This window comes from Rutilus rutilus, assembly GCF_951802725.1.
Source record: "Rutilus rutilus genome assembly, chromosome: 9".
Lineage (NCBI taxonomy): Eukaryota > Metazoa > Chordata > Actinopteri > Cypriniformes > Leuciscidae > Rutilus > Rutilus rutilus.
In genome coordinates, this window is record NC_140223.1 from 17,881,611 (window position 1) to 17,906,890 (window position 25,280).

The 25,280-nt window shown below is 37.6% G+C and overlaps 1 protein-coding gene and 1 long non-coding RNA gene across 2 annotated transcripts; one reads left to right on the plus strand and one right to left on the minus strand.

The window, feature by feature from the left end:
• Positions 1–1,133: 1,133 nt before the first annotated feature.
• On the minus strand, positions 1,134–13,050 carry LOC311296948 (alpha-2-macroglobulin-like). The gene is made up of 34 exons (XM_084418962.1): positions 12,923–13,050; positions 12,613–12,793; positions 12,383–12,539; positions 12,091–12,143; positions 11,788–11,808; positions 10,032–10,197; positions 9,849–9,933; positions 9,623–9,737; positions 9,417–9,540; positions 8,869–8,978; positions 8,617–8,787; positions 8,295–8,528; positions 7,978–8,187; positions 6,836–6,985; positions 6,592–6,717; positions 6,331–6,424; positions 5,568–5,676; positions 5,245–5,470; positions 5,048–5,174; positions 4,849–4,970; positions 4,699–4,750; positions 4,495–4,578; positions 3,874–4,050; positions 3,694–3,769; positions 3,329–3,485; positions 3,146–3,220; positions 2,902–3,064; positions 2,607–2,800; positions 2,311–2,523; positions 2,076–2,197; positions 1,906–1,987; positions 1,624–1,707; positions 1,417–1,522; positions 1,134–1,315 (listed from the first exon to the last, which is right to left on the minus strand). Exons 1-34 carry the CDS (start codon positions 13,006–13,008, stop codon positions 1,275–1,277), a joined length of 4,293 nt encoding a protein of 1,430 aa, XP_084275088.1. The 5' UTR covers positions 13,009–13,050; the 3' UTR covers positions 1,134–1,274.
• Positions 13,051–19,787: 6,737 nt separating this feature from the next.
• Positions 19,788–21,646, plus strand: LOC311297240. Its single transcript, XR_014628782.1, has 4 exons — positions 19,788–19,901; positions 20,126–20,173; positions 20,670–21,017; positions 21,372–21,646. It is a non-coding gene; the product is annotated as an uncharacterized lncRNA (long non-coding RNA).
• The last annotated feature ends 3,634 nt before the right edge of the window (positions 21,647–25,280 follow it).

The window sequence follows — 25,280 nt, forward strand, 5'->3', positions numbered from 1 at the left end:
TGCTAAATGATTAAATGTAAATATTGCTCAAGTATGTTAATTATTATAACACTGTTTTTGTCATGTCATATCCTTTATTTTCCTGAAAATTAACATTATCTCTGGAAAAATAGTGTGGCTTCCATACTCATTGCTCTCATCTTTGCGAGGTCCAGCAGTGTCCCTGCAATTCTGAGCAATCAGTTCTGTATTGGTTTAGTGATTATTTTGAACCTTGTTCTGTTTATCTCCACTGTGAATTTTAGATTAGTATTTTGGATCTTCTGGGGTTTAACCTGGTTTGGATGTATTTTGGCATTAAAGAATACTGTACATCAGGGATTTTTCAAACACATGGACCTCACCACACTTTGAAGCAACCCTGGGACCCCTAATAAAAAAGCTTGATTTTCTAATTAACTTGGCAATGTCTGATTGGCCTACAGGTTTTTTTCTTTTCTTGCAGTTTATACAGCCTAGTGCTGTCACAGAGACATGCGTTATATTTCAGGACAGCTAATTCAATGGTATCTGTATGTATGTCAGATAATAGGGATATTTTCATCAGTGCAAATTCATGTAAAAATGTAATGTAAAAAAACTGTTTTAAAACACCATTTCTGTTTTATATATCCCTTAAAACAGATTTCTGCAGTACCTTCTTCACTGACTTCCAGAGGACCCTGGCTGTCATGGATCTTAACCCTATTCCTGTAATTGCATAATCTCTTTAGCATTAGAATGTATTGAAAATGTATTATTGTGCAGTAGCTGTGTTCCAAATGACGTACAGTATGCATTATACTATGCAATACTGTACTCAACCATCTAGTGTTGGAGTATAATAGCCTCTCCACTTTGGCTACGAAAGGAAAGCTGTGACAGTTGAGTGCCTGAAGTATCCAACATTGATTTTATCTTTTTGGTTATTAAAGTGCATCATCCATTTAAAGTGCACTATTTCTTGTTGAAAATTTCAGTGTGAACAAACTACTCATTCTATTTAAACTATAAAATGGCTTAGAATAGTGCATAATTATGTGAATTGGGATGCACCTAGACTGTCTCAAGGAAAAATATCTAATCTGACACTGAAATATTTCCATAGTATGTAAGTAACTCAATAACAAAAATACAATAATCTCACCAAAGTGTTTTCAGGTTGTTTGGGGTTTAATAAAACAAAGGCTAATCAGGAAACTAATTTGCCCAGAAAAAGGAATAAACACTGAATAAAAACATTCAGTCAGCATTCAAATATATTTATCCGAGCTGCAGAACTGAGGCTTGACACTTCATTCACAGTGGGATGAATACTCAGTCTCTGACAGATCACCTGAGGGAAATGTTGATAATGAGAAATTAGCTTAATGCCAACTGATACTTTACTTTTGAATCATAATAAAAACAAAGAAAAGTGGCACATAAAAATCTTACTTGTTTGGTAATAATCATACACTTTAATCACAGCTGGCTTGAGATTCTTCACTGGAACAATCTGTTTTAATTGTAAATGGTGACTGACAGGAATATTTTTTTGAACCTGCAGGAGGATAAACATAAATCATGGAAATGTTTGAATATTTTAGATAAAATGTGAAGGAATCACTGTAACTTATCATATGAATGTTGCTGTTCTCCCACCTCTTTCAAATATACGATGACATGATCATCTTTAGAATCGACCCGTTCCACAAGTGATGCGCTTGAAGTGCTTTGAGTTTCAAGCTGTGGAAAAAGTTATTTTAAAAAAGAAAAAAAAGTATGATTAGTACATGCCCAACTGAGCTATTTTCTGTAAGCTATCATGCTGTTCAACAAGAAGTGAGGAGGACAATATTGGCCATAGCTGCAACATCTTACAGTAGATTCACAGAGATAGTACAGTAAATCTAATTATGAATCACTTCACATAGTCAAACGCACCATTGATGTATCAGCTGTGAATCCAGATAAGAGTTTAATATCCACAATGACCATGTTAGTCCTTTCCTGTAGACCATCGTATCTGGAAAAAATAAATATGATCCATCAGAGTTGATGAACTAAAGCCATAACCAAAATCATGTCTTATAGCATAAAGTTATTGTTCTTACTTCACAGTGAAATTTAACAATAGGGACTGGCCAAAGGTTTTCTTGCAATCTCCCTCAATTTTAGCATCAATACTCAATGTTTTAGCTTCAGTAGGAGTGGGAATGTTGTAGAACTGAGCTATCTGAGAGAGTCGACACAAACAAAAATAAATGAATAAACCATTTCACAGCAGAATAACCATAATGCCAAGAGAGAAAGAGAGAGTGAGTAAATGAAGCTGAACGCACTACAGACCTGCACAGACACACAGGTTGAGCCCTTCACTTCAATGCTGTATTTGGCTGGAACGGTCTGCAGCTGCTTCTCCTGGTACAGTAACTTGTTGTCCTGATTGACATCAAAGTGGTGAGTGTCTCCTGCTGACTGTACAGTCACTGTGCTGGAGCCGTCAGAGCTGAACACTTTGGTGGCGTACAAAGACAGAGCCTGAAGAGCCACCACTGTGTCCTGGGAAATAAATGTGTTCAGTCATGTCACTTTTACTCATTCACACTGCTAATAATGTGTTTGATTGGAGTAGTTTGAGTAACCTGTGTGGAGGAGAATCCTCCATAGGCATTCTGCTGCTTCACAAGCCAGCTGACAATCCTGTTAGCATAGCCCAGATCAGCTGTAGTGACTGAATCTGCAGAGAGAACAGCTAGCAGCACATATGAGCTGATCTCCACTGCCAGAGAATCAGAGTCATCAGCAGATGCAGACTGAGACCAGTGGAGATGAGACCCTTGAGGACAAAAGACACACGCGTAACTCAATGAGCATGACAAAAAAAACAATAGTACAGTCATAAAAGACAACAGAAATCATCAGAAACAAACCTCTTACCGTCTGAAATAGCAACATCCTCCAGTTTCTTGAAAAGCTGCTGTCGAGTGTCCGTGTCATTAGTCAGACTGAAAGTGTAGGTGAGCAGAGCAGTGGTGTAAATGTTTTTGACATCCTCAATGATGGACCTCAAGCATGACAAACCTTTACTGACGACAGGATCCTGTGACAAAAACAGAGAAACAGACACTGTGAGTGTCATTTTTCTATTAGTTTATACTGTGTTTCCTGAAGATGAACTTACTGTGACTGGAGTTTCCAGTTCAAGCAATGATGCAGTAATGTAGGCAGTCATGGTCACATTATCATTCACTCCACCCTGGAATAAAAAAAAAATAAATAAAAAAAAATAAGGACAAACATTTGATTTATTTTCAGACCTGGTGTCTACTTGTCACAGCAAATGTTAAAAAAACAAACAAAATACCTTCATTCTGTTGTTGAACAGTCTTCCCTGTTGGATAAAACAGCCGTCTGAATCCCGTCTACTTGTTAACCAATTCTTTGCATCCTGAATATTACGAGGATCAATATATATGTATTTTTGTGCTTTGCCAAAAGACCTCAGGACAAAGGCAGTCAACCTGGTGGTGTGGTAATTTACACAATGTCATTAGTTGTAGCAGTAATTTAACTCCAGTGTTAACCAAAATTGATTGAATTAAAAAATAAAAAAATGCAGAAGACAGACAAACTAAATAATCTCTTATAGATATAAGATCTAATATTTTGTACAGTCTGGCTGGGTTTATTAGTAACTTTTAATAATTTATTTGATAAAAAAGTTTTTACCAAGTATTCCCATCTCCATAACCAAATGTGCTGTATGCTCCATTGTTATGTCTGTAGTTCAGTTGTCTCTGGTATCCTGTTGAGTTTGACAATGACAGTTAATTTGGGTTGATCAAATGTGTCTGAATTCTAACAACCAAACAGTCTCAGTATTTCCTTGACATGATTTATGTCTCTCACCGCTCTTCAGGAAGCCTGTGGCTCTCTCTCGGATGGCTGAGGTGAGCTGCTCTGTGTTCTCCAGATACTGCAGAATGTAAATATTGGGAGAAAGAACAGCCATGTTTTGCTCTCCACAGCCGTACGGCATCCGTAATAATCCGTGAAGATTCCTCAGTGCACGACCCAATATGTCTCCTATAAACCATACACAAATGAAGCTCACTCAAGTTTCAAGTTTGTAATTATTTATATAGCACATTTAAAAACAGCAAACAAGGCTGACCAAAGTGCTGAACAATACACAAGATAAAGAACAAGGACAAACATTCATGACAAAAGCTCACAATGAATTAAAAGCTAAAGAAAAAAAAAAGGTTTTAAGAGAAGATTTAAAAGCAGTTAAAGACTGATCCGCTCTGATGTAAACCGGAAGGCTGTTCCACAGCCTAGGGCCGGCAATAGCAAAGGCTCTGTCTCCTCTAGTTTTGAACCGTGATCTGGGGACGGACAAAAGTCTCTTATCACCAGACCTCAGGTTTCGTGTGGGATTGTGTGGACGACAGTACTCACTACAACTCACTACATTTTATATGTTCAAAACCCAATCTCCTCATTTCTGCTTGTATTTGTAAATGTTACCAATGACTGAAACAGAGGATCTGGCTGATCCCTCTATCACATCTTTAGGGAGAGTCAGAGCCACTTCCTCTGAGAGACTGTCACCTACAAACCAGACAGAAACACATATCAGTGATCAGCAGAGTAACGCTATGGTTTAATATTAAATAACATTAAAATATGTATACATTTTAAATCTATATAAAAATAATTCTGTGGACAAACCCTTTGGACACATAAACCAGCTTTGAGTCTCTGTCTTTTCAGTTCCTTCTGCCTGCAGCATAAAACAATCACATCAACGCATCATTCTGACATAAGCAGCATTAGGATAAAGGGTTAATGACGTCTAGTGGACGTTTGACGTGCGCTGACCTGTACAAGCAGACTTCGTGTGACCGTGTCAATGCGTCCTCTCTCTGGGACGCTCACAATCTCATTGTCACACACAGTCTGGGACGCCTCTGCCTCTGCACTGACTGTTATATTCAAGACTCCTACAACACAAGACATGTACGTGAAGATACAACAGACACAAACACAGAGAAACAATGATTCAGACTGGAAAACTCACCAAGAACAGAAGGAGTGAGGATCCATTTAAAGGTTTTTCTTCCATTAGCACATAGACAGGATGAATACTGATCATCAGAGGAGGCTTTGAGAGTGTAGTCTGAGGACGGAGCTGGAGTCACTTTAACCTGTCAATCAACCACACATGATTAGAGGCATATTTGATATGATTTGATTAGACTGAGTCTGAAATCTCACCATGATGCACTTGGACAGATAGCTGAAGACAGTGGCCTTCAGCTCAAAGATCTCCCCACGGATGATGGAGTAAGGCAGAGAGAGCTCCAGGAAGAAGGGCTGGAAAACTGTCAGCTGAGCAGGAGGAGCGAGACCCAGACCTTCAGAGGACAGACAGAAGACCTCCGTCTCCCAAGTGGTGATGGTGTCAGGAACCGTGACAGGAACCTGAGCTGATCCAGAGTCCCTGTCGTGCAACACAGTACAGTAAAATGTAGTGGAAAGTGTCATAGTAATGTTCAGTTTCATCTTACAAACTCTTTGCTGGGTATCCATTTACGTACCCAACTTCACTGAGTTTCCAGATCCATGTTTCTGGGAAAAAGGTACGAACCGTTTCCACAGGAGATGAAAGCTTTCTTCTTGAATGCGAAATCATGTAATCCACCGTATCTGAATGTGTTCAAATAAACAGTGCTTTCAGCAGGCGTAATGATTTTTAGTGAATTCACCTATCAATATATTTATGCCTTTACTTGTCCAAAACGTTTTTGTTTGTTTATGCATCTGAATCAATTTTAGATGTCAACTATTAACACTCAAACACTGCTATTTAACAACAATAGAACCAAGTGGATTTCCAGTCACATGATTTCATGTTCCTTTAAAGGCTAGAATACACTACACAGGTTGCGAAAATTTGGCAGTGGCAGTCTGCAGATTAGAGTTGACAGATTTCACAGAAAATCAGGGAGTATATAATAATAGCTTCAGACTATAATTCCATCTAGTTGTAGGATATCAAACATGTTGATATTTTGAACTGATTTTAAAACACACTGTCAATTGTCATGCGTCTCCTAGAAACGAGATGCATGTTTGTATGAGTTTGTTGTGTTTGGAACAACGTGAAAGTCTGGTTTTGTGTGAGTCAGTAAATCCGTTAGTTCTCTCTAACCATTTAGATAGTCGGCAAGTGCATGATGCTTAGTGTTTTAAAATCTGTTCAGAATTGAAAAGTTGTGTGGTGCATTCCAGCCTTTAAACACTTTCTGCAATTGTATGTAACAAAAAAAGCATCATATTACAAATTTTAAAAGAACATACGTAATTGAAATTCTCTGTGATAAGTAATTCCACGGTATTTCAGACAAAGGGGTTGTCTCACAAGCAAATTCGTTGCCATCTTCAATCCCACATTCTGTCAGACAGCAATTATAAACTACATGAAATGTAATATGAGGCTTGAATGTTTAAAATACAACATTTAAATCCATATTTCTTGTAGTTAATTGTAATTATTTTCATTATGTACTACTTCATCCTCTATAAATAACGTCACTAACCATTTAATAAGCAGTTTGTTACCTTCAAGCTGTCATAAACATGGTCTGATAACACAGCTCGACGAGGTCTAACTTCTAGGCACTCTGGTGTATCCACAGCATTATAAGGATAACTTGATACTGACTGTACTGGCAGCAGGTTAAAGACCTATGAAGGTAACATTTATATTCAGATTAAAAACAATCTACAGATTTCTTTTTAACATTTTATGTTTTTCTCTAGACAAAAGTTGTTGTTTTTCAGTTGATAAGCTATTCATCTACACCTTGTCAGCATCCAGACGTTCTCCTGACTTCAGGATCAGGACGCTCTGATCTACAGCACTGAGTCCACACAGTGAACCAGGCTGAGCTGAGAGCTGGAGAGTGTTTTTCTCACCAGGAACCGCTTTAGTAGGAGAAAACCGCAGAGACACCTGTGACAACAACAGAAGGACGTGTCATTTTAGTACTGAACTAGAATGGACTGTGATCGTGTAAATGATTTAGGTTCACTCCACATTGCATCAGAAGCTGACACTATTGAGGGAAACACCTTTCAGAGAGAAATGCTGAAGCCTGATTAATTAACGCCATTGTTCTTAATAAAGCGGCACTGAGCGAAATTGCCTCAGAATCTTTCTCCCTCACAAGAACATCTACAAGAAGCCTCTCACCATGATTTATCACCTGCAGTGGATGACAATTCTACACTGATGCCCTTAGCATATCGACGACAATATCTTTGATGGAAAAAGCTACCAAGCCCTGTGCCGCCTGTTCAGGACCATTTGAGCTCCTGGACAGCCATGACAGCTGCATCTTCTTCCTCAGAAGCCGCTCTGTAGGGAGCCGAGCGAGGAGCACGATGATACTATGTCAATGTCGCGTCGGACACAGAGGACTAGTCTCATAGCCCTAAGTGTTGGATTTTCCAGGCGCTATCGATGAAGAGCTTCTCTGGATTATGACCTGGGCATTGGAGGAGCTAAATTCTGACCCCGCTGAGCCAAAAAATGAAGCCGGCTGGATAAGTTGTTGCTCAAAAAGCCCTTCTGCACAACTGCAAAAATCACTGGCAAAGCCTAAACTGCGGCAGCAGCTTATCAGCGTATGGCTGTCCTTCAAGTCTTCCAGGCCAAGATGCTGAAGCACTTGGATGAGGCCCTGACCCTGAGATCTTTAGAGAACTCTGAAGTGCAATGGGATGCCTGGTCGTGTTGGACAGACAGTTGTGGCTGAGCCTCACAGATCTCTAAAAAAAACTAAACCTATTTTGCGTGCATGAACTCCATTGGCCGTTTTAAGAACAACGGCGTTATTCAATCAGGCTTTAGTATTTCTTTGTCAGCTTCTGACGCAATATCTCTTTCCCTCATCTCAGGGAACCAAAGTTATGTTTAGTAACCGGAGACGTTTTTATACATACCTTGTTTTTGAAACACTTTTCAATGTCGAAATTTTTGCTACTCGCAACAACATTTTCACTGGGCAGAACACAGTATGCCAGAATCTGCAGTACAGGAGCCAGATCTGAACCAACAGACAGTTTGAACGACATTGTGCCACTTGCTCCATTAGAAGACTTCACTTCAACCTTCTCATATCCATGATGAACGATCACTCCTCTGGACAAGACCTGAAACAGACAGATGACACTCTAATAACAAACTGACTAGTGCAGCCAAATAATACTGTTAAACAAAAGCATCTCTGTAATAAAATAAATACTGCACATGTTCTCACCATATAGACAATATCTGTTTTGTAGTCTTCAACAGTCTCTCCAATAAAATAATACTTGATGGTGGCTGTAAACTCAGAGTCACACTTTAATGGTTGCTCAGTATCCTCTATAATCAATTCACTTAGTGTTGGGGTGTATGGAGTGGCAGGCTGGAAGAGCTGGACTGTTTTTTCTTCAGTAGAGAAGTAAGGCAGTTTAAAGCGTTGAAACTGAAACTCTGGATATGCACTAGCCTGTTTAACAAAGAATGTGCAGTTATTTTTCATGTAACAAAGACATAAAATGATCAAACACTGGATGGATGAGCACTGATTATCATACCATCAAGTTAATTTCACTTTTAGAAAGATTAGATGTGTTAAGAGAGAAACTGGCTAGTCCATCACTGTCTGTAGTGAGATTTAGGAGCAGTTTTGAAGTCCACCTTTTACCCTCCAAAAGATGAACTTGTTTGTTTTGAAGAGGTGCTCCTTTTAAGTTTGCAAGTTTGATCTGTTCAAGGAAGAAAGAAAAGAAAAATCAGACTAATTTTTTTCAATTTAATAACAATTAACAGCCAGAATTTAGACATACCTTTCCTTCAATAACTGACCCATGTTTATAAATTTCGGGCAGCTCAGTAAACGTAGCTTTACCACTTTCATATGTCAGAGTTATCGTTTCAGATCGCTCCATTGTGTTTTCTGGGAAAACAAACAAATTAATAATATGGTAACACTTTACAATACGAGTGCACTAATATGCATTTATCCATGCTTAACTAATACATAGATAATCCTGAGTTAAAGTGTGACCCGTGAAGAACTAAGCCATTCATTAATGATTGCTGCATCAGCAACTAATAAAGAGTCTAATACTAGAAGTTGATAGGGAATTAATCCATGAGGAGGCATTTAATTCATAGCAATTCATATTTGACTTGACTCTTTATAAGTTGATGATGCGGCAATTATTAATAAATGCTTAAGTTCTCCATACATTCATTTTGGATTATCTGTACATTAGTTAAGCATGTATTAATGCATATTAGTGCACTCATTTTGTGAAGTGTTACCAATATTTCAAAGGATTAGCAAGTGGTTGTTCGTTCCAAGTGTCCATGTTCTGCTTAGATCTGTCACCTGTTCCTTCTTCTGTTACTTTCCATTTTACAGTAAGATGTTCTTCCAGAAATCTCTCATTTTTAGAGTTAAAAAAGACTGATGTATCCAAGGTAAAGGAGGCACAGCCCATCTCATTTATTTGCTGGAAGAAACACAAACACAACCATTAAAAACAGTATCGGATGAAAATGTGTTTATAAACATGCTGTAACATAGTTTCATACCTCAGTGGTTTCAACCAAACATGGTGAAATCAAGTCGGGTCGAGAAATATACTTCAAATGTTCCCGGCATACTTCCACCCATGCTTTACCAGCCACTGGTTGCCCAAATGTGTATCTATAAAGTACATGCTTTGGGTTATACTTTTGAAATCGTGCTATATTATAATAAAACACTAATATATAGGCTACAGTAAAATAAGACCAAATCAGATAAACCTTCACTTACTTCCCGCAAAGCTCTAGATTCATGTCGCTATCACCAAAACTTATTTCTTTTGGAGCTTTCATGGTAACTTCAAACTTAGGTAAAACTGGAAATCAAGTACAGAGAATCAATTAAAAAAATATTTCGAATGAGGATTAATGCTGTAATAGCTCTCAAAAAACGTTCTGTGATATTGTAACTTACCATACTTCTTCACCTCAAAATGATGTGTGATCACCCGTTCACCAATATAAGCCTTCAGTTTGTACATGCCTTCACGAGCCTCTGGGTTCAACTCATGAGAGCGCTGCAATATCCACCTTGTTGAGGAAATATTTGTCCACTGACCAATCCTGTTATCTTGACTGTCCTGTTTGATCACAAAGAACACACAGTGCAGATAGTTTAGTTATAGTCATCTACATACATCCTGAGTTCCTGACCATTATTTAAAGTCACCATGAAATAGAAATTGACATTTCTGGTGACAGTTTCATCGGAAGGCCCGTTTTCCACAAGTTGGTATGATTATTTAGGGTGTTCATGTAAAGTTTGTAATATACCCTGGTTAAAATTCCTCAATGGTTGCGTAAAACGACACCGTTTTTACCTCCTCAAAAACAGCTTTGTTCACAGTGACCTGTTTCGGTGCATGTCTCTTTAAATGATAATGAGCAACTGCTCACCCCACCCCTCTCTTCTGTGGGGGGTGTCGAATGGCTGAGGGGGAAATATGCTAATACGGGACAGTCCATCAGTGGTTGTGGGCGAAGCATGAGCATTATGACATCATAGTGCTTAGAAAATCCAAAAGGCTTGATTATTGAGAGTGTTTAGACTTTTTGAGTATTAAAAAAAAGGAGTGAATGGATTTTTTCCAATGTATGGTGGTTGTGTCCACACACTGCAAAGACACATTCATATGCAAACACCATATAAAAGTGAATTTTGCATCAGATGACCCCTTTAAGGTGTCCGTGTTACAGTGTAATTATACCTTTAAGTACTGAGTAATAATAATTAACTACATGCACTTACTCTAGGGTAAGGGTTAGGATGATTGTTTGGTTTAGGGTTAGTTGCATGTAATTGTGCATAATTTCTTTTTTTTTTATGGAATATTGTCATATTTATTATAAATGATTTATCCATGCACATCTTTTTTTTATTTATTTTTTTATGTGCCCTTGTTATATTTAATCAAAATTACTTCAACTTCCTACTGCAACTGTCAGGACTCTGGTTTGATCTCTCCTCCTCTTCGCTGTAGTCTTTGTTTTCATTCTTACCACGTGGCAGTCGCTCACAGCTGATTGTGCTTTGCCACTGTTTTTTGCTTTCCACGTTTCACATGTGCCCATTTCTCAGTCCTGTCAAGTCTGTCGGTCTAGTTCGTTAGTCTAGTTTTTTGTTTTGCTCATATCTCTCTCCTCTGCCCAGTTAGTGCCGTGGATGCATGTTTTTTTTGTGTTTTTTTACCACACCACACCTCTCTTGAACTGCTCATCCAATTGTTGACTCTAACTGATTTTCTGGTTCGACATACGCCTGTCTGACCATTCTTCAAATCTGCCCAAGTTGGCCTGGAGCCAGGTGGCTCGACCCAGTTTTGTTCTTTGAGTTTAAATAATATTTGATTGAGCATCTGTCTGCTTTTGGGCTCTTCCCAAACATCTCATCTCTTCTCTGATGACGTGTTTACTGGCGTGAGGGCGGGACAACCTGTCACTCACATGAGATCACAGCAATAGCAAACCACAACCATCCATTCAATTCCCCATGGACAAAATCAAGTCCCGCCCTGCACTTTTTTTTGGTAGAAAGTAGAAAGACTTCCATTTCAAGCCGACTTTAAGCAATTAGTAATCACATGAATAATAAATAACTGCAAATACAACAGAAATTTGAAATGCAAATGTTGTATATGTATATGGCTGTGCAAAAGACGGGTTGTGCTTACCTCCAGCATGACTGCACTGTACTAAAAACGAGAGAATAAATATTAATAATGTAACAAAATGCAATATCATTTTTTTAACAATCTATTGTGCAAATCATATATTTATTGTTAAAGCCAGGGTGTCCAAACAGTGTCCTGCAGAGTTTAGCTCCAACTTGCCTCAACACACCTGCCTGGAAGTTTCTAGTAGTCCTAGTAAGACATTGATTACCTGTTTCAGGTGTGTTTAATTGGGCTTGGAGCTAAACATAAGAGAATTACATACACACAAAAGACTGTTGCTTTTGCTTAAAGGATACAAACCTTCTGATCAAGGGGTACAAAACTTTTATCCAGTGTGACAACTCTGAAATTCACTGTGAAATGAGAAATATGTGAAAACATGAGATTACAAACTTTTCACTTGTCATTTCTGAGCTACAGAGCAATATAAGAGGCTCTGAGAAATGCCAAACTGTTTGTCTGTTGTGTCCTGGACATTGCTAATGTTCTTTCATTAATCACATCCCATAAAACCACTATGTCACTAACAGTGTGAAACAAATAAAACCTTATTTATTCACGGACCTTTAAATCTCAAACGCACACAACTCACCTGTTTGTCCTGGAATATAGATGGGTTTATCAGTCTGGATTAAAGTCAAAGGGTAGTAACGTTTGAACAAGACTTTTCTCTCTTCTGTCATTTTGAAGTTCGTCCCCTGAAGTTCTACCTTCATTGTCTGCACTGATTCTGCTTTTACCTGAGGTGTCTGTTGGGAGACAAGTTATATCAAACCTATGAATGTTCAATTGTGTGTGAATACACATTTCTTGATAACAAACCTGAAAGTTAAAGCAGCGGTGAAACTCTTCCTCAGCTTTCTCCTGCCACAGTAAAGTGCTCTGGTTACCATGAACCAGATGAATGTTCAGGACAAGGCTTTCATTGGGCTTGAGAAGACTTGCACAAAGTTTGGCCTCAGATCCAGACCCGATCTCTGCAGGAAACGTCACCATGAAAGATCTGTCGAGAAATATCAAAGCTCTGCAACTTTTGTGTCTTATTCAAGAACAACAAACAGTAAATTTGTGGCTCAATCCATTCACTATATTCACAATGATCGATAAACAGTTACCATTCAAAGTTACTTACGGCCCTGAGGTTTGTCCATGAACAGAGAGGAAGAGGAAAGAAACTAAAAGAAGCCCTTTCCAATCACAATGCTCATTGAAAGCCATGATGAAGGCTGATGCAGAACACACTATGAACACAACTTTGACTGTGTCTTTATTTTATAGGGCACTCGCCCCAAACAAGCTATTGAGAAATTATTTGTATTAAAATTAATGATTAATTTCTTGAGATTTTGATAAACATTAGTTACAATTGTTGGCGCTTCGAGACATTGTGCAAAGGTCCTAAGACATTGCTTAACTCCTCCTCCTGATATCATTCACAGTATTGCTTAAATTCTGTAAAATAAAATAAGCAGTTAGTATCAGTTGTCATCCTCGATGACTATTTATTGATTCAGATGCAAAGCTGATACCTATGTTTGTTTATACTGAAATATAAACAATATAAAATGTATAGCCTATAAACATATAAAGATTAGATTGTATCCGTATTTAGTTTTTAATGAAATTGTTTCATCATTGTGGTTATGTAATCAGTGAAAAACCATGGTCACTGACCTGTTGGCCCTGTTTACACAGTAGTTAACTTACACCCATTTTTATGTGTGAGAGGGGCTACCGGTAATTCTGTGTTATAAATCAATTGAAACAGTGTTTCTTAACCATTTGTTCACAAATTGTGCTGAAAATGTCATGAAAAGTTTGGTCATATTCCTTAATTTGTGTTATAAACTATTTTCAATGATTCATGATAGGATTTCTAGTGTTTTGCTGTCAGTGTGTTTAGTTCAGTCTTTCTCCGTCCCCTGCCTGTTTGTATCTGTGGTTACTGATCTGGGCCCGGTTTCCCAAAGCGTTCTTATCTCTAAGTAGTTCTTAACCTATTCCTTAACCTCTCTCTTAACCTTATGGGACGGTTCCCGAAACGTTCGTACGCTAAGTATATCTTTTGTAAGTCACACTTTCGTAAGGTTGGTCTGGACCATTCGTAGCTCTCTCTTAGCGTTGTTGCAGGTCTAAATGAATATAATTCTGAAGTTTTAATACACCCAGACAGTATTAAATTAGGCTAATTCAAGTGTTTTCATGCAAAGAATAAAATTGTCATTACACTGATTGTTGTTAGATTTTTAATTATATTATTATACAATATTATTAATTGAATTAAAACGCTCTTTTAAAGGCCAGTGAAAGCATAGGCTACTGTCAGTTAAGTCCTATTCGGACGCTAATATTGTTTCTCATGGGCTCGTCCGGTATTTTAAACATTTACAGGGGTAAGTCGGTGATTTTAGTGCCGTCCGAATCCATAATATCAGTGGCCAAATTAATTTTGGCACTGGCCAAATTAGTACCTTCTGTTTTTTGACAAACAGGTCATGTGGTAATTTAATTGCCGTCTGAATCCACATCTCCGAGTTTACAAGAGATTCAAAATTCATGGTTTAAATCCTTTTTGATCACTGCCGAGCACCGTACGCAAGATGTAAACTTTTATTACTGAAATGCTGGAAAGTATTTACACAAGAACAATATTTCATCGCAGCTCCACCTCAGCGAACAAAAATGGGAAAGAAAAGGCGGCACGTAAATTTTTGAAAAGGTTATTGTGGCAGCAATAGGCTATATGTTACAATTTTAAAATATGTAGGCTACGCTTTTATAGGCTATTATAGTTTGAATTATTTTTTATAATATCCAATAATCATAATAAATTGAAATTTCAACTATTTCTGAAGTGCTTCTTTTATAAAGATGACCGCTTTTTCACATAAACAGCCCCTGCACGAGAGAATAATTGATTCTCGAGCCATCGATTTCAAACAATTCAGCACCATTGGCACGGACAGCGCCTGTTCACGTCCCATGTAAGAAGGTATATCTTAAGCGGCTTCCTAAGGTATAGTTCGGGGAACACACTTAGGAAAATAAACAAATTTGGTAAGATATATCTTTCGAGTCTTCTTAGCAGGCTAAGAGTGAGCGTTATCGGGAAACCGGGCCCTGATTTGAGTTTCAGTTCAGGGGCCTGTTTCAATAAGGAGGTTCAACCAACTCTGAGTTAAAACTTGAACTCTGAGTTGATTTACCCTGAGATGGGAAACTCTTGAGTTTTCGGTTTCAGAACAGCAGAAATGAGTTAGTTCAATCAACTCTAAGTTGACTGACTCTGAGTTAAGCGTGTGCACCACAACTATAAAAAGCCATTATCAATGGAGCACAGATATTATGAGTCACCATGGCAACAGCGGCAGAAAAAAAGAGGTCTGCATATTTTTCACCAGCAGAACTGGATGTGCTTATGCATGCATATAGTGAGTACGAACACATAGGCCTATTTAAATTAAAAAAGAGCAACACGGCTGCAGCGGCGAAGGACAGAGAGTTAGCTTGGGAGAAAATAGCTGCTCGAGTCAATGTGTCAGGTTACATTTTAATTACTGGTATACAGTGTTGGGTGTAATTAATTACTAAATAATCCAAATACTGTAATTTAATTAAAGGGATTACTCTTAAAGGATTAGTTCACCCCCAAATGAAAATTTCAGTGGGAGAGAAATTATGTTTTTTGAGAAAAACATTTCTGGATTTTTCTTCTAACAATGGACTTCATTGGTTACCATCGTTTTTTAAGTCCAAATCAATGCAGTTTCAAAAGTCTTTGAAGTGTTTAAACGGGCTCTAAATCTGATGTAATTGCATTAAATTCTGCATAGACTATAGAACAATTCTTTAAAAATATACCTTTTAAAATTTGATGTTGAATCCACTATTGTTTTATAATGTAACCTTCTCCCTCTACACACTTTGGTCAATTCAAGAATAATTCATGCAATTTATTGTTTATTTTAAAGCATTAAAAGTGCAGTTTCTTGCCTCTCCTTGTATTGTTCAAGTGTTTGAGGTTGATATGGGATTTAGAAAGTAATTAGTAATAAGTAGACCAATACTTTCTAGAGATAGTAATTATGACATTAATCTAATTAGACTGTTGAAGATGTCATTTGTAGTTAGTAATTAATAACTATTTTAGAGTAACTTACCCAACTGTTATAATATCAGAGGTGAAACTGGAAGAACAGTTTGTTATTAAACCTAATTTTAATTTTCATGTAGGTGCAATCCTGCAGGCATTAAAAGAACATGGCGGCAGCAGCTGAAAATGAAATATAAAAACATAATTCAATCAGGTAAGGCTTGAGCATACCATAGGTGTAGGATACCTGACTTTACAAACATTTGACATTAAATAACTAAATAGCATCCAGTGTCTAGCAGTGCAGCAGAATTTTTGACATAGGTCTAAATGTTCATTCTCATTTGACTTCTACTCAGTCAACAGAAAGAAGGCAGAGGCTCGCAAAACCGGGGGAGGACCTGCACCACCACCTCTGACAAATGCAGAGGAGATGGCCCTGAGCCTGAATGCTGGAAGGCCAATGGCTGAGGGAATTCCTGGAGGGACTTCATCAGAGCCAGTCACTCCCGAAGATTCAAGTGCCTTCATAAAATGTAAGAGGTCTACCTATGTGTTATTTTTTATAGGCTATTTGTGATATTTCCATTTATATTACTTTGGGTTTTTTGTTGGTCCCAACAGATTCTGATGGTAATATCTGTCTTTTGGAGCCTCCTGTCCCAACAGAACCCCAGGCAGTTAAAAGTAGCCTACTCAATACACCAGAAATGATGACAAATAGTATTATAAAGTGTACTCAACCAAATGCTCAACTTCACAGGATGATGAAGAAACAGTTTCTGCTGCCACAGAGAGTGTATAATGTGTCTACAAATCTACACATTCACATTTCTTCACTTTTTTTTTCAACGGGCCTGGTTCAGGGGTAATTAGTGTTGGGTAAGGTAAGGGGGTAAGGGGTAATTAGTGTTGGTCGGCATACATTGCATACATGCATACATTGAAATAAGTGTATAGGACATACATTTACTTACCCCTTTCCAGCCTGCTGCTCAGGGTTGACTCGCGATACATTCGTGAGTCACGAACAGAGCCGGGGCACTTGGCCTCCACATTTGTGATGATATGTGCAGCATCACATATGATCTTGACAGTGCAAAGAATGAGACATGTTACAGTATTGTGATGTAGCCTTTGACCATTAGAAACAGTAGGCTGTCAGTGTACCTGCACATTAATACTGTGGATGGACCTCCTGTTGACATAGTCAGCTTCATTTTCGGAAGGTGCAATGATGGGAATATGTGTGCCATCAATCCATCCAACCACATTGGGAAATCCTAAAGGGAATTCTAATTATTAGGTTACTTCGAGGGGTCGCAGCAAGATGTTCTTAACTGAACGTCATTTAGCAGGTTAGCCTCATTTAAACCGATTTCTACACCGACCTGCACCAAGTTACCATGGTAACTGACTCTGAGTATAAGTTACCTCTCTTTCAGAAACGGGCTTGACTTACTCTGCCATCTCGGGTTTGACATACCTCCCATTCTGAAACAGAAAACCCAGAGTTTCCTCTCATTTCAGGGTTAACATACTCAGAGTTTTCACTTAACCTCCTTTCTGAAACAGGCCCCAGGTGTGTCTCGTTAATTAGTCTCATTAGTTCCTCTGTTTGTTGTCTATTTAAGCCTTTTGTTTCTTCCAGTTCTATGTTGTTCTGTTCTTGGGGCCTATATCATGAAGCCGGTTTAGGTAGCTAGCCAGCTATGTTTCAGTTTAGTTTGCGCCAACCCTGGGTTTTAGGCACCATGAAAGTGGTTTGGCTTTTAGCAGTATCCATCGCCATAGTAACTTACGCTCCACGGCTAACCTGGTCCGGGACAGGTTATGTTTCAGGTAAGAGGTTGCAAACCGAACTTAGTCCAATCAGCTGTGAGCAAAGGATAAAATCATTCCACCTGTTTCTACTCCAAATTAAAGGCAACTACATAGCAAATGATTTTTAAAGACAAAATCGCCTGGCTTTTAATAATGCTTATTTGGAATAATAATTTTGTATGATTTAGATGTTAGATATACCCTTAATCGATCACACATGTACAATTTTACTTTATCAATTATTATTACGCACATGTTTAAAGGAATAAATATATGAAGGTAATATAAATACACTTTAGAATCAATAGATAAAGCTATAAAATGACTACATGTGAGTTTAAAAGTTATACTATACCTTTTTCAACTGTATAAATTAACTTCACAACTTTTACTTGCACTGATATAGCAAGACTTTTTATTTTAGTCATCCTCTTTCATAGACAGCAATTTTCTTCTTGCTGCATGTGTAAACTTGTTTAAATTCTTAATATTTTTCAATCTTGTAATATTCTGCAGAAGAGAGAAGAGATACTTCAACAATTAGCATTAAGCTTTGTATCAGTAGAAACCCGGTAGTATTTTCGAATGACTGTGCTTCCCTTCCTCATGTCCCTCTGAGACCAGATATTTCTGTATTGTGTGTCTGGAAAAAAATGTCCGATGACGCAAAAATCGTCATTTTGCGTCATCTGAGGCTTTTCTGGCCAGAGGCGAGAGACTACCGCCAGTAGTAGGAGCTCGTTCCGCATGTTTTCAACCCGCCCATAGGGGGTGGGATCTCACGATAAAACGGCGTCTTTTCAGTTTCGAGTCAACTAGTAGCCTAGTTGTATAATTTCTTCTGATACTGCCCTCTGTAACCGGTAGGCGTGGCTTGGAAGTGGCCTCGTAGGGCAGCGAAGCAAGTGCATTCTGGGAGTTGTTGTCTTTCATCCACATGAGCCAAAAATAAATTTTCTGGCTCTTCTCAGTCTAGAAGGCACCAACTTCTAAAATAATTTCACATTTCTACTACATAAATGACCCAATTTACATACACATTCATCTTTCCAGCGGTGAAATATCCCTTTAAGTCCTCAGCGATTGTACACACTGTAAAGACAGTAACGATGACGCCGATTTTACCACCTCAATCTGAGCGCGAGTCTGATGAAACCTTCGAAGAACTTATTTAACCCGAACCGCCATCGCAAGGACGGCTTGAGAATGACGTTTCTCAGTGAAACGCAGCTCAGTTGTCCACCCTGTCATCTTCATCTTTTATGAAAATAAGCAAAGTATTTGAACAAATTAGCAAAACCGTTTGCTTAATTTATTTATAAAGAAATTAATCCAGTTAGCATTGTTTGAAAGTTTGACCAAATATATTTGTTGTTAGATGTTATTTAAAAAGAAAAGTGCACATATTTTATAGGGAACCAAATATTTTGCGGTAATTTCATTATAAAAAGATGATATTCCCAAATACATGGTTGAGAAAGGGAATAAATATCTTTCTGAAAATCTAAATTTTATAATCACTATGCAATGAAAATGTATATACTCTACTTTGATTTTGTGACAGGGTGGACATGTTTTGTGGTTTGCCCGTACATTGTCTGCTTGCAGTTCATTTATAAAAAGTGCTGGAGCTTGACCAACATGCATTTCTAACATCTTATGGTCTCCTTAATACAACAAATAGGAAAATCTCAGCTTTTTATTTGGGAAATTGTGAAGTCTCAAAGGCACTCTATGGTGATATTGAGTCCTCTAATGGTGCATTACATTTATAATGCATGATGTTGGAACACATGTAAAAGGCACACTGATGGACTGTGATAGCTGAGGCTCTTTTAAGAAGACAGGATGTGGTTAAAAAGTAAAAGGATGCTACTTCTACGAATAGTAAAAACAATCAGAAAGATTAGGGGGTATTCACATAGTTTTCTTCTTCTCCTACCCTTTCTGAGTAATAGTATTGAGTAATATTGTTATGTAATGCATCCGGCAATGCATTCCACGCCCCAGCACACACACACACACACACACACACAATATAATGCTATAAAGCCCTATGAAATCACATTACTATCGATTTCGCTCATTTGAGCCCTGCCCACAATGTTAGATGTTTCTCTCAATCTCAAATAACTGATATACAAGGATTATTCATCTAAAAAACGCAAATATATTCCAGTAACAATGTTCAAAGGTAAGAACTTTAGAATTATTTTCTTCAACCTGTTGAACCTGTGAAAATTTTGAACAGAAAAACTGTCTATGAAAACAACTCAACTAGATACCAGTTTTCTGTGTATGTCAACAAATGACTTTGATGTTGTCCTCTTTAATTATTGTTAAGTTAGTTGTGTCATTTATGTTTTTAAAGACCAAATAATAAATATTACAAAAGTTTATTTTTATTGTCTTGCACAGAGAGCCATTTGCACATTGAAATGATTATCGCTGTCCTCCTGTTCCCGGGTAAGAGCCACATAGAAGATCTACATCTTTAAATAGTGCAAATGTATCAGATACATTTTAAAAATGTTCACACCAATACAAAAAAAAAAAAAAAAAAAATCAAGGGTGAAATTTTGCAACAAATCAAAAGGTTTTCTGAAATGTTCTCTAAAGTTATATGTGATATGCTTGCTTGAAATAGTTTTGGTGTGAACCTTTTGCAGCATATAGGCCAGCAAGTTTACTGTGTCCTTAATGTGATTTGATAAGTCTTCAAGATCAAGTTTTTTAAAATCACCCATTGCTTCTATACACTTACATATTGTTTGTCATTCAAAAAACAATTATCCTTTAATAATAATAAAGGAATGATAATTTTCCTTTAAAGGAATTATAACACTATTATTTTGCTTTCCAGAGATCACAATTTACTTCAAATCTACTTATATGTAATACCTTAGTATAAGTACATAAGATTTATTTATTTATAGTTTCTTTTCTGTATTTTCTTTCTCAGCTGTCTATTCTGAAAAGAAAATAGATTATGGAACATTCTCAGCATGTGTCTACAAAAACCAAAGCCTAAAGGTTAAATGTTTTTACCCAGCTTGTGACGACACACCCTTTAACTGCGACTTGTATGAAGTTGAAGAAAACACAAGAACGCTAATTGGCAGCTCAAACCGGGAAATGGTAAACGACAATGTTTCATACTTAAATGCTGCATCTGGAAAATGTCTACTCATTATCAAAGATCATGCCACCATTTACCGTAACAAGACCAAGATTTACACATGCTCTCTGTCACGAAGAAAAAGTAAAGAAGAGAAGAACCTGACTGTACAATACAATAAGAAAAGAAAAGGTTAGTGTCAGTGTAAAGGATTTGATCACAATGAAATTGACCGGAAAATAATGGTAAATATGCAAAAATATGTGAAAGATACAGATGACCTTATCATTAATTTCCCTAAAAATGAATGAGGTTGGGGGAAACACTAAATTTGGAAAAATGGGCATTCTGTGATAAACAGAATGCTTTATTCTTTCTAAATTGTCAACCTGCAGTTAAAAAGCAGGTTTGAACACTTCATAACACTTGCTAAAGATGATTATTTATGCAAATGTAGGTAATGAAATGTGCTATATTTGTTGTTGTTTTTTAATCTGTGCATTATCCTACACCCTTTAACAGATTGAGCCTTCTTTTTACTTTCAGAGCGACCCAAGGTCTGTCCCTCAGGTGGACCATTCCTACATGTCTCAAGACTGCTGTGGTCAATGGCATTTCTTTTCTTCCAAGAAACGTACTTGTAAAATCAAACGTTGTTCCCCACTCGAAACCTATACTCAAAACAAACTCATAAGAGTGGAGTGTGCATATGAAACATTATACTTAAACGTATTAGGAACACGCAACCACTGAAGGTGTTTATCTGTTCAGTAGCTATAATATACTTACTGCATTGTCCAAATTATGTGTTTGGCCCTGGGTCTAAAAACCACACTTTTCATGCTCTTTCTACTTAATTTTTTTCTATTTCAACAATGCCCAACAGTGTATGCATTAGGGTGGTCCTTATCCTTAAGTCCTTTTTTTTTTTTTTTTTTTGCAAAATGTTAATGTCTTAACCTCTTAAACTGTTCCTTTTAACTTCAAAATTAGAAATATGCAAAAATGTCGACAAAAAAAATGATATTTAGAGGTAGCTCAATCATGTGGAAGATTGCCTATGTTAAGCTGTGCGGCGTTATTGTGATATGCAAGTAATATTAAAAGTTGCTGCAAATTAACTATACATTTTATTGAAATCAGAGCAACACTGACATGACAACGATGACAACAATCTAAAAAAAAGCAATATTCAACAATCCCTCATTTCTGATGCTCAGCAGTCAGTGTTGACTTTTTGCAGTCTGGATAGATCCGTCTGTGATCTTCCACCACATGAAGGAGAAACTGCAATTGTTCTTCAGAGTGTGTGAGATAGCCATTGTATTCTTGAATCAGAGCCACTCCTCTCTCGGCGTGATCATTGACTACTTTCATTGCATGTATGGTTGCCTGTGCCTCCTGATAATCTGCTTGATTCGGCCAAAGTTCCGGTCAATTTCAAGGAACGTAATGTCTTTTTTTTAAACCAAAAAATGTGCTCTAAACCCAAACAATAACCAAGGTGATCATCAATAGAAATATGTATTTATTCCACCAGGAAAGGTAAATCTGCTAAACCGGGTCATGGATGAATTAATTTGGATTTAGTTTCTACAATAAGTAAACTGAGATATGTATCTAAAATACATATTTAGGAATATATGGTGCATTAGATGCTTTTATGGAGATGTTTTTTTTGGAATTTTACTAGCCAGGTACAATACCAATTCAAATGATCTATTTTTACGAAAATCATCAAAATCTCAGAAAGTTTAAAGCTATTGAGCTACCAGTAATTATGTTACTGCCATAAAAATTGGCATGCTGTATTTTCTTATATAAAGGAACAATTTAAAGGGTTAAGAGCATGACAATTGGAGACTTTAAAAATAAGGACCACCCTAGTATGCATGCATCATGAGACAATTTTTTTTTCTTTTTCTTTTTTTTTCTGAACGCAGTGAACATTTATATAACAGTGTCACCACATCTCAAGTTATGTATTATGTTATGTTTAATAACAAGTCCTCACAGGTTTTACCTTTTATACCTACACTTAATGTTGTCACATGTTTTCTTTTAACAGTCAACTTATTTTTGGATCATCAATTATCAAAATGACCCAAGTGGCTTTTCCCCATTAATTCTGTTAAAGTCCTCATGAAATCAAAATTGACCCTATTTGCTTTGTTAGCACACATTACTGGTCTTAGGGTAACCAATTAATCCTTGCATGTTAATACACAGATTTTTATTTTTTTTTTGTGGTAATATTTAATCAAAATCTAAAAAGTTACTTCCGGTCTGGAATGGCGTTCCTTTTCCTTTTGACGACTTGGTTTGAAAACGCTTAACCACACAAATGAAAATTCTGAAAATGTACTCACCGTCAAGTTGTTCCAAACCTGTATGAATTTCTTTCTTCTGATGAACACAAAATATATTTTGAAGAATATGGGTAACCAAACAGTTGATGGGCCCGATTGACTTCCAGGGCTCTCAAGGGGGTCAAAGGGGGGGCGGGTTGGACGGGTCACGGGAACGGGGGTGTTTCATTAATAATATTATTATTAGTGTTTTTGTTGTTGTTATTAATAATAATTGCTCATATACCAAATACAAAGTATTTATTCAATTTCCGCATGTGTGTGTGAGAGAGAGAGAGAGAGAGAGAGAGATTTTGACTGGTGTTGTTTATTGTAAGTGTCTGTTGCCTTTTTGGACTTGTTGCCTTCCACCTGCACTGTCTCTTCCTCTGTCTCCTCCTCTAATGGGTCTACCCTTTTCACCACCTTCTCTGGGCCAGCATCCTCTAACCCGGCCTTTTTAGGGGGCTTTCCTCTCAGGGCAAATGAGAGGATGCTTAATTGCATTTTACCTGACATCTTTGAAAGACAGATTAATGCATCCATGGCTAGGATATAATTATAAAATACATGATTTTAAAAGTGACCTATAACATCGACTATGCAATACACTTTAATTTATTTAGTGCTAATAAAATTATTAAGCCTATTTGGATAGAGAGATGTTTATAATGTGACAATATGTCAGTCATCGTGTGATAACGAAAATATGACTAGGCCTAGACTACTTGTTCTGAGCACGTGTTGTCAGTGAACAGGCTGTAAAACTGTTGGCTAAGTTACACACACTCATGAAAAACTGATGCTAATTATCTGGGAAACATTCTCTAACAGCAGTTAAGTTGTCACTTTTTGTGTCAAACAAGTTGTGAATTTGTTGTAACGTTAAAACAGGAGATCATGACTTACTCTGTGCTCAAAGTTATATACGGAGTGATTTCCTCTATGGGTGAACGAAACTTTCGGGCAGAATCACGTGAACAATTCCAGGATATGCTTTTTTTTTCATTGGTTGTTGCGTTAAATCTTACCCAGAAACTATAGTGCTATTTTCTGATTGGCTATTGTGTAGGCCCTTTCTTTTTTTGATTGGCTGATAAGTGGCAGGCTCGACTAAGAACTCTAGGGAAGACGCGCTTGATTCCTGCCGGTTCCATTGGCTTTGGAACCAATTTTCCTGGCCGAGAACCGGTTCTTTGTCTGTCGAAACATAAAGAACTGGTTCGCGGGTAGGCACCGGCTCCGAACCGGCACCAGCACTGCCTTGGTGGAAAAGGGGTAATAGTGAGAGCGGCGCGGCCAGAGAAATGTTGGGCGCTGCGGCATATTAAATATATTATAAATAGTTTTTCCGCGTGAGAAATACGTGTGGCGGGAGTGCGTGACAAAAGACCGAAATGAGTGACACTTGAGAACCCTGGACGTGCATAGTATTTCCCCCATACTATTTAAAGGGATACTCCACTTTTTTCGGAAATATGCTCATTTTACATCTCCCCCAGAGTTAAACAGATGAGTTTTACCGTTTTAGAATCCATTCAGCCGAACTCCGGGTCTGACGCAGTGGCGGATACAGAATGTCATTAATAGGTGGGCCTGGTGAATATACGGGGGGCCTCGGTTTTTTAAGCTTATATACACGCTCAGTGGCGTAACTTTGCTAAATTATATGTACATTGTACAATAACATTACGATGTCCACCGATTTAAATAGTATATGCTACATTTGTCGTTTAATGAGATGTAGCCTATGCTGTATGATAGAATTTTTGTGTGACTAAAATACTTAGATATAAGTATAGATGTCGAGTAACGTACATCTAAATGGTCCAGTGGTAGAACTTTCGCCAACAGTGTCAGAGGTTGTGGGATCTAATCCGCTCCAGAATAGTTTTTTTTTTTTTAATCAAAACTGATTATGTTCATCAGTGGTTGTATATCAAGGAGGGACACGTGTGCATTATGATGTGTGATTTCGCCACAACGAATAGAGAGTATCCGCAACGGATTGAAGCGCGCGTCGAGTCAAGACAGTGCGGTGTGTGCGCGAGCCACACGAGAGAACACTGTATCAGCGCCACTTATCGCAGCGGCAACTTTCATCACC

Bases quoted from the DNA above. Each gene is read 5' to 3' on its own strand.
- LOC311296948 (XM_084418962.1), bottom strand. From the start codon at position 13,008: ATGGCTTTCAATGAGCATTGTGATTGGAAAGGGCTTCTTTTAGTTTCT. The intron at 9,541-9,622 runs GTATGAAACTAT...TGTTTCTTCCAG, and splicing joins GTTTGGTTGAAACCACTGAG to CAAATAAATGAGATGGGCTG. The intron at 6,986-7,977 runs GTATGTATAAAA...TTGTTGTCACAG, and splicing joins AAAAGTGTTTCAAAAACAAG to GTGTCTCTGCGGTTTTCTCC.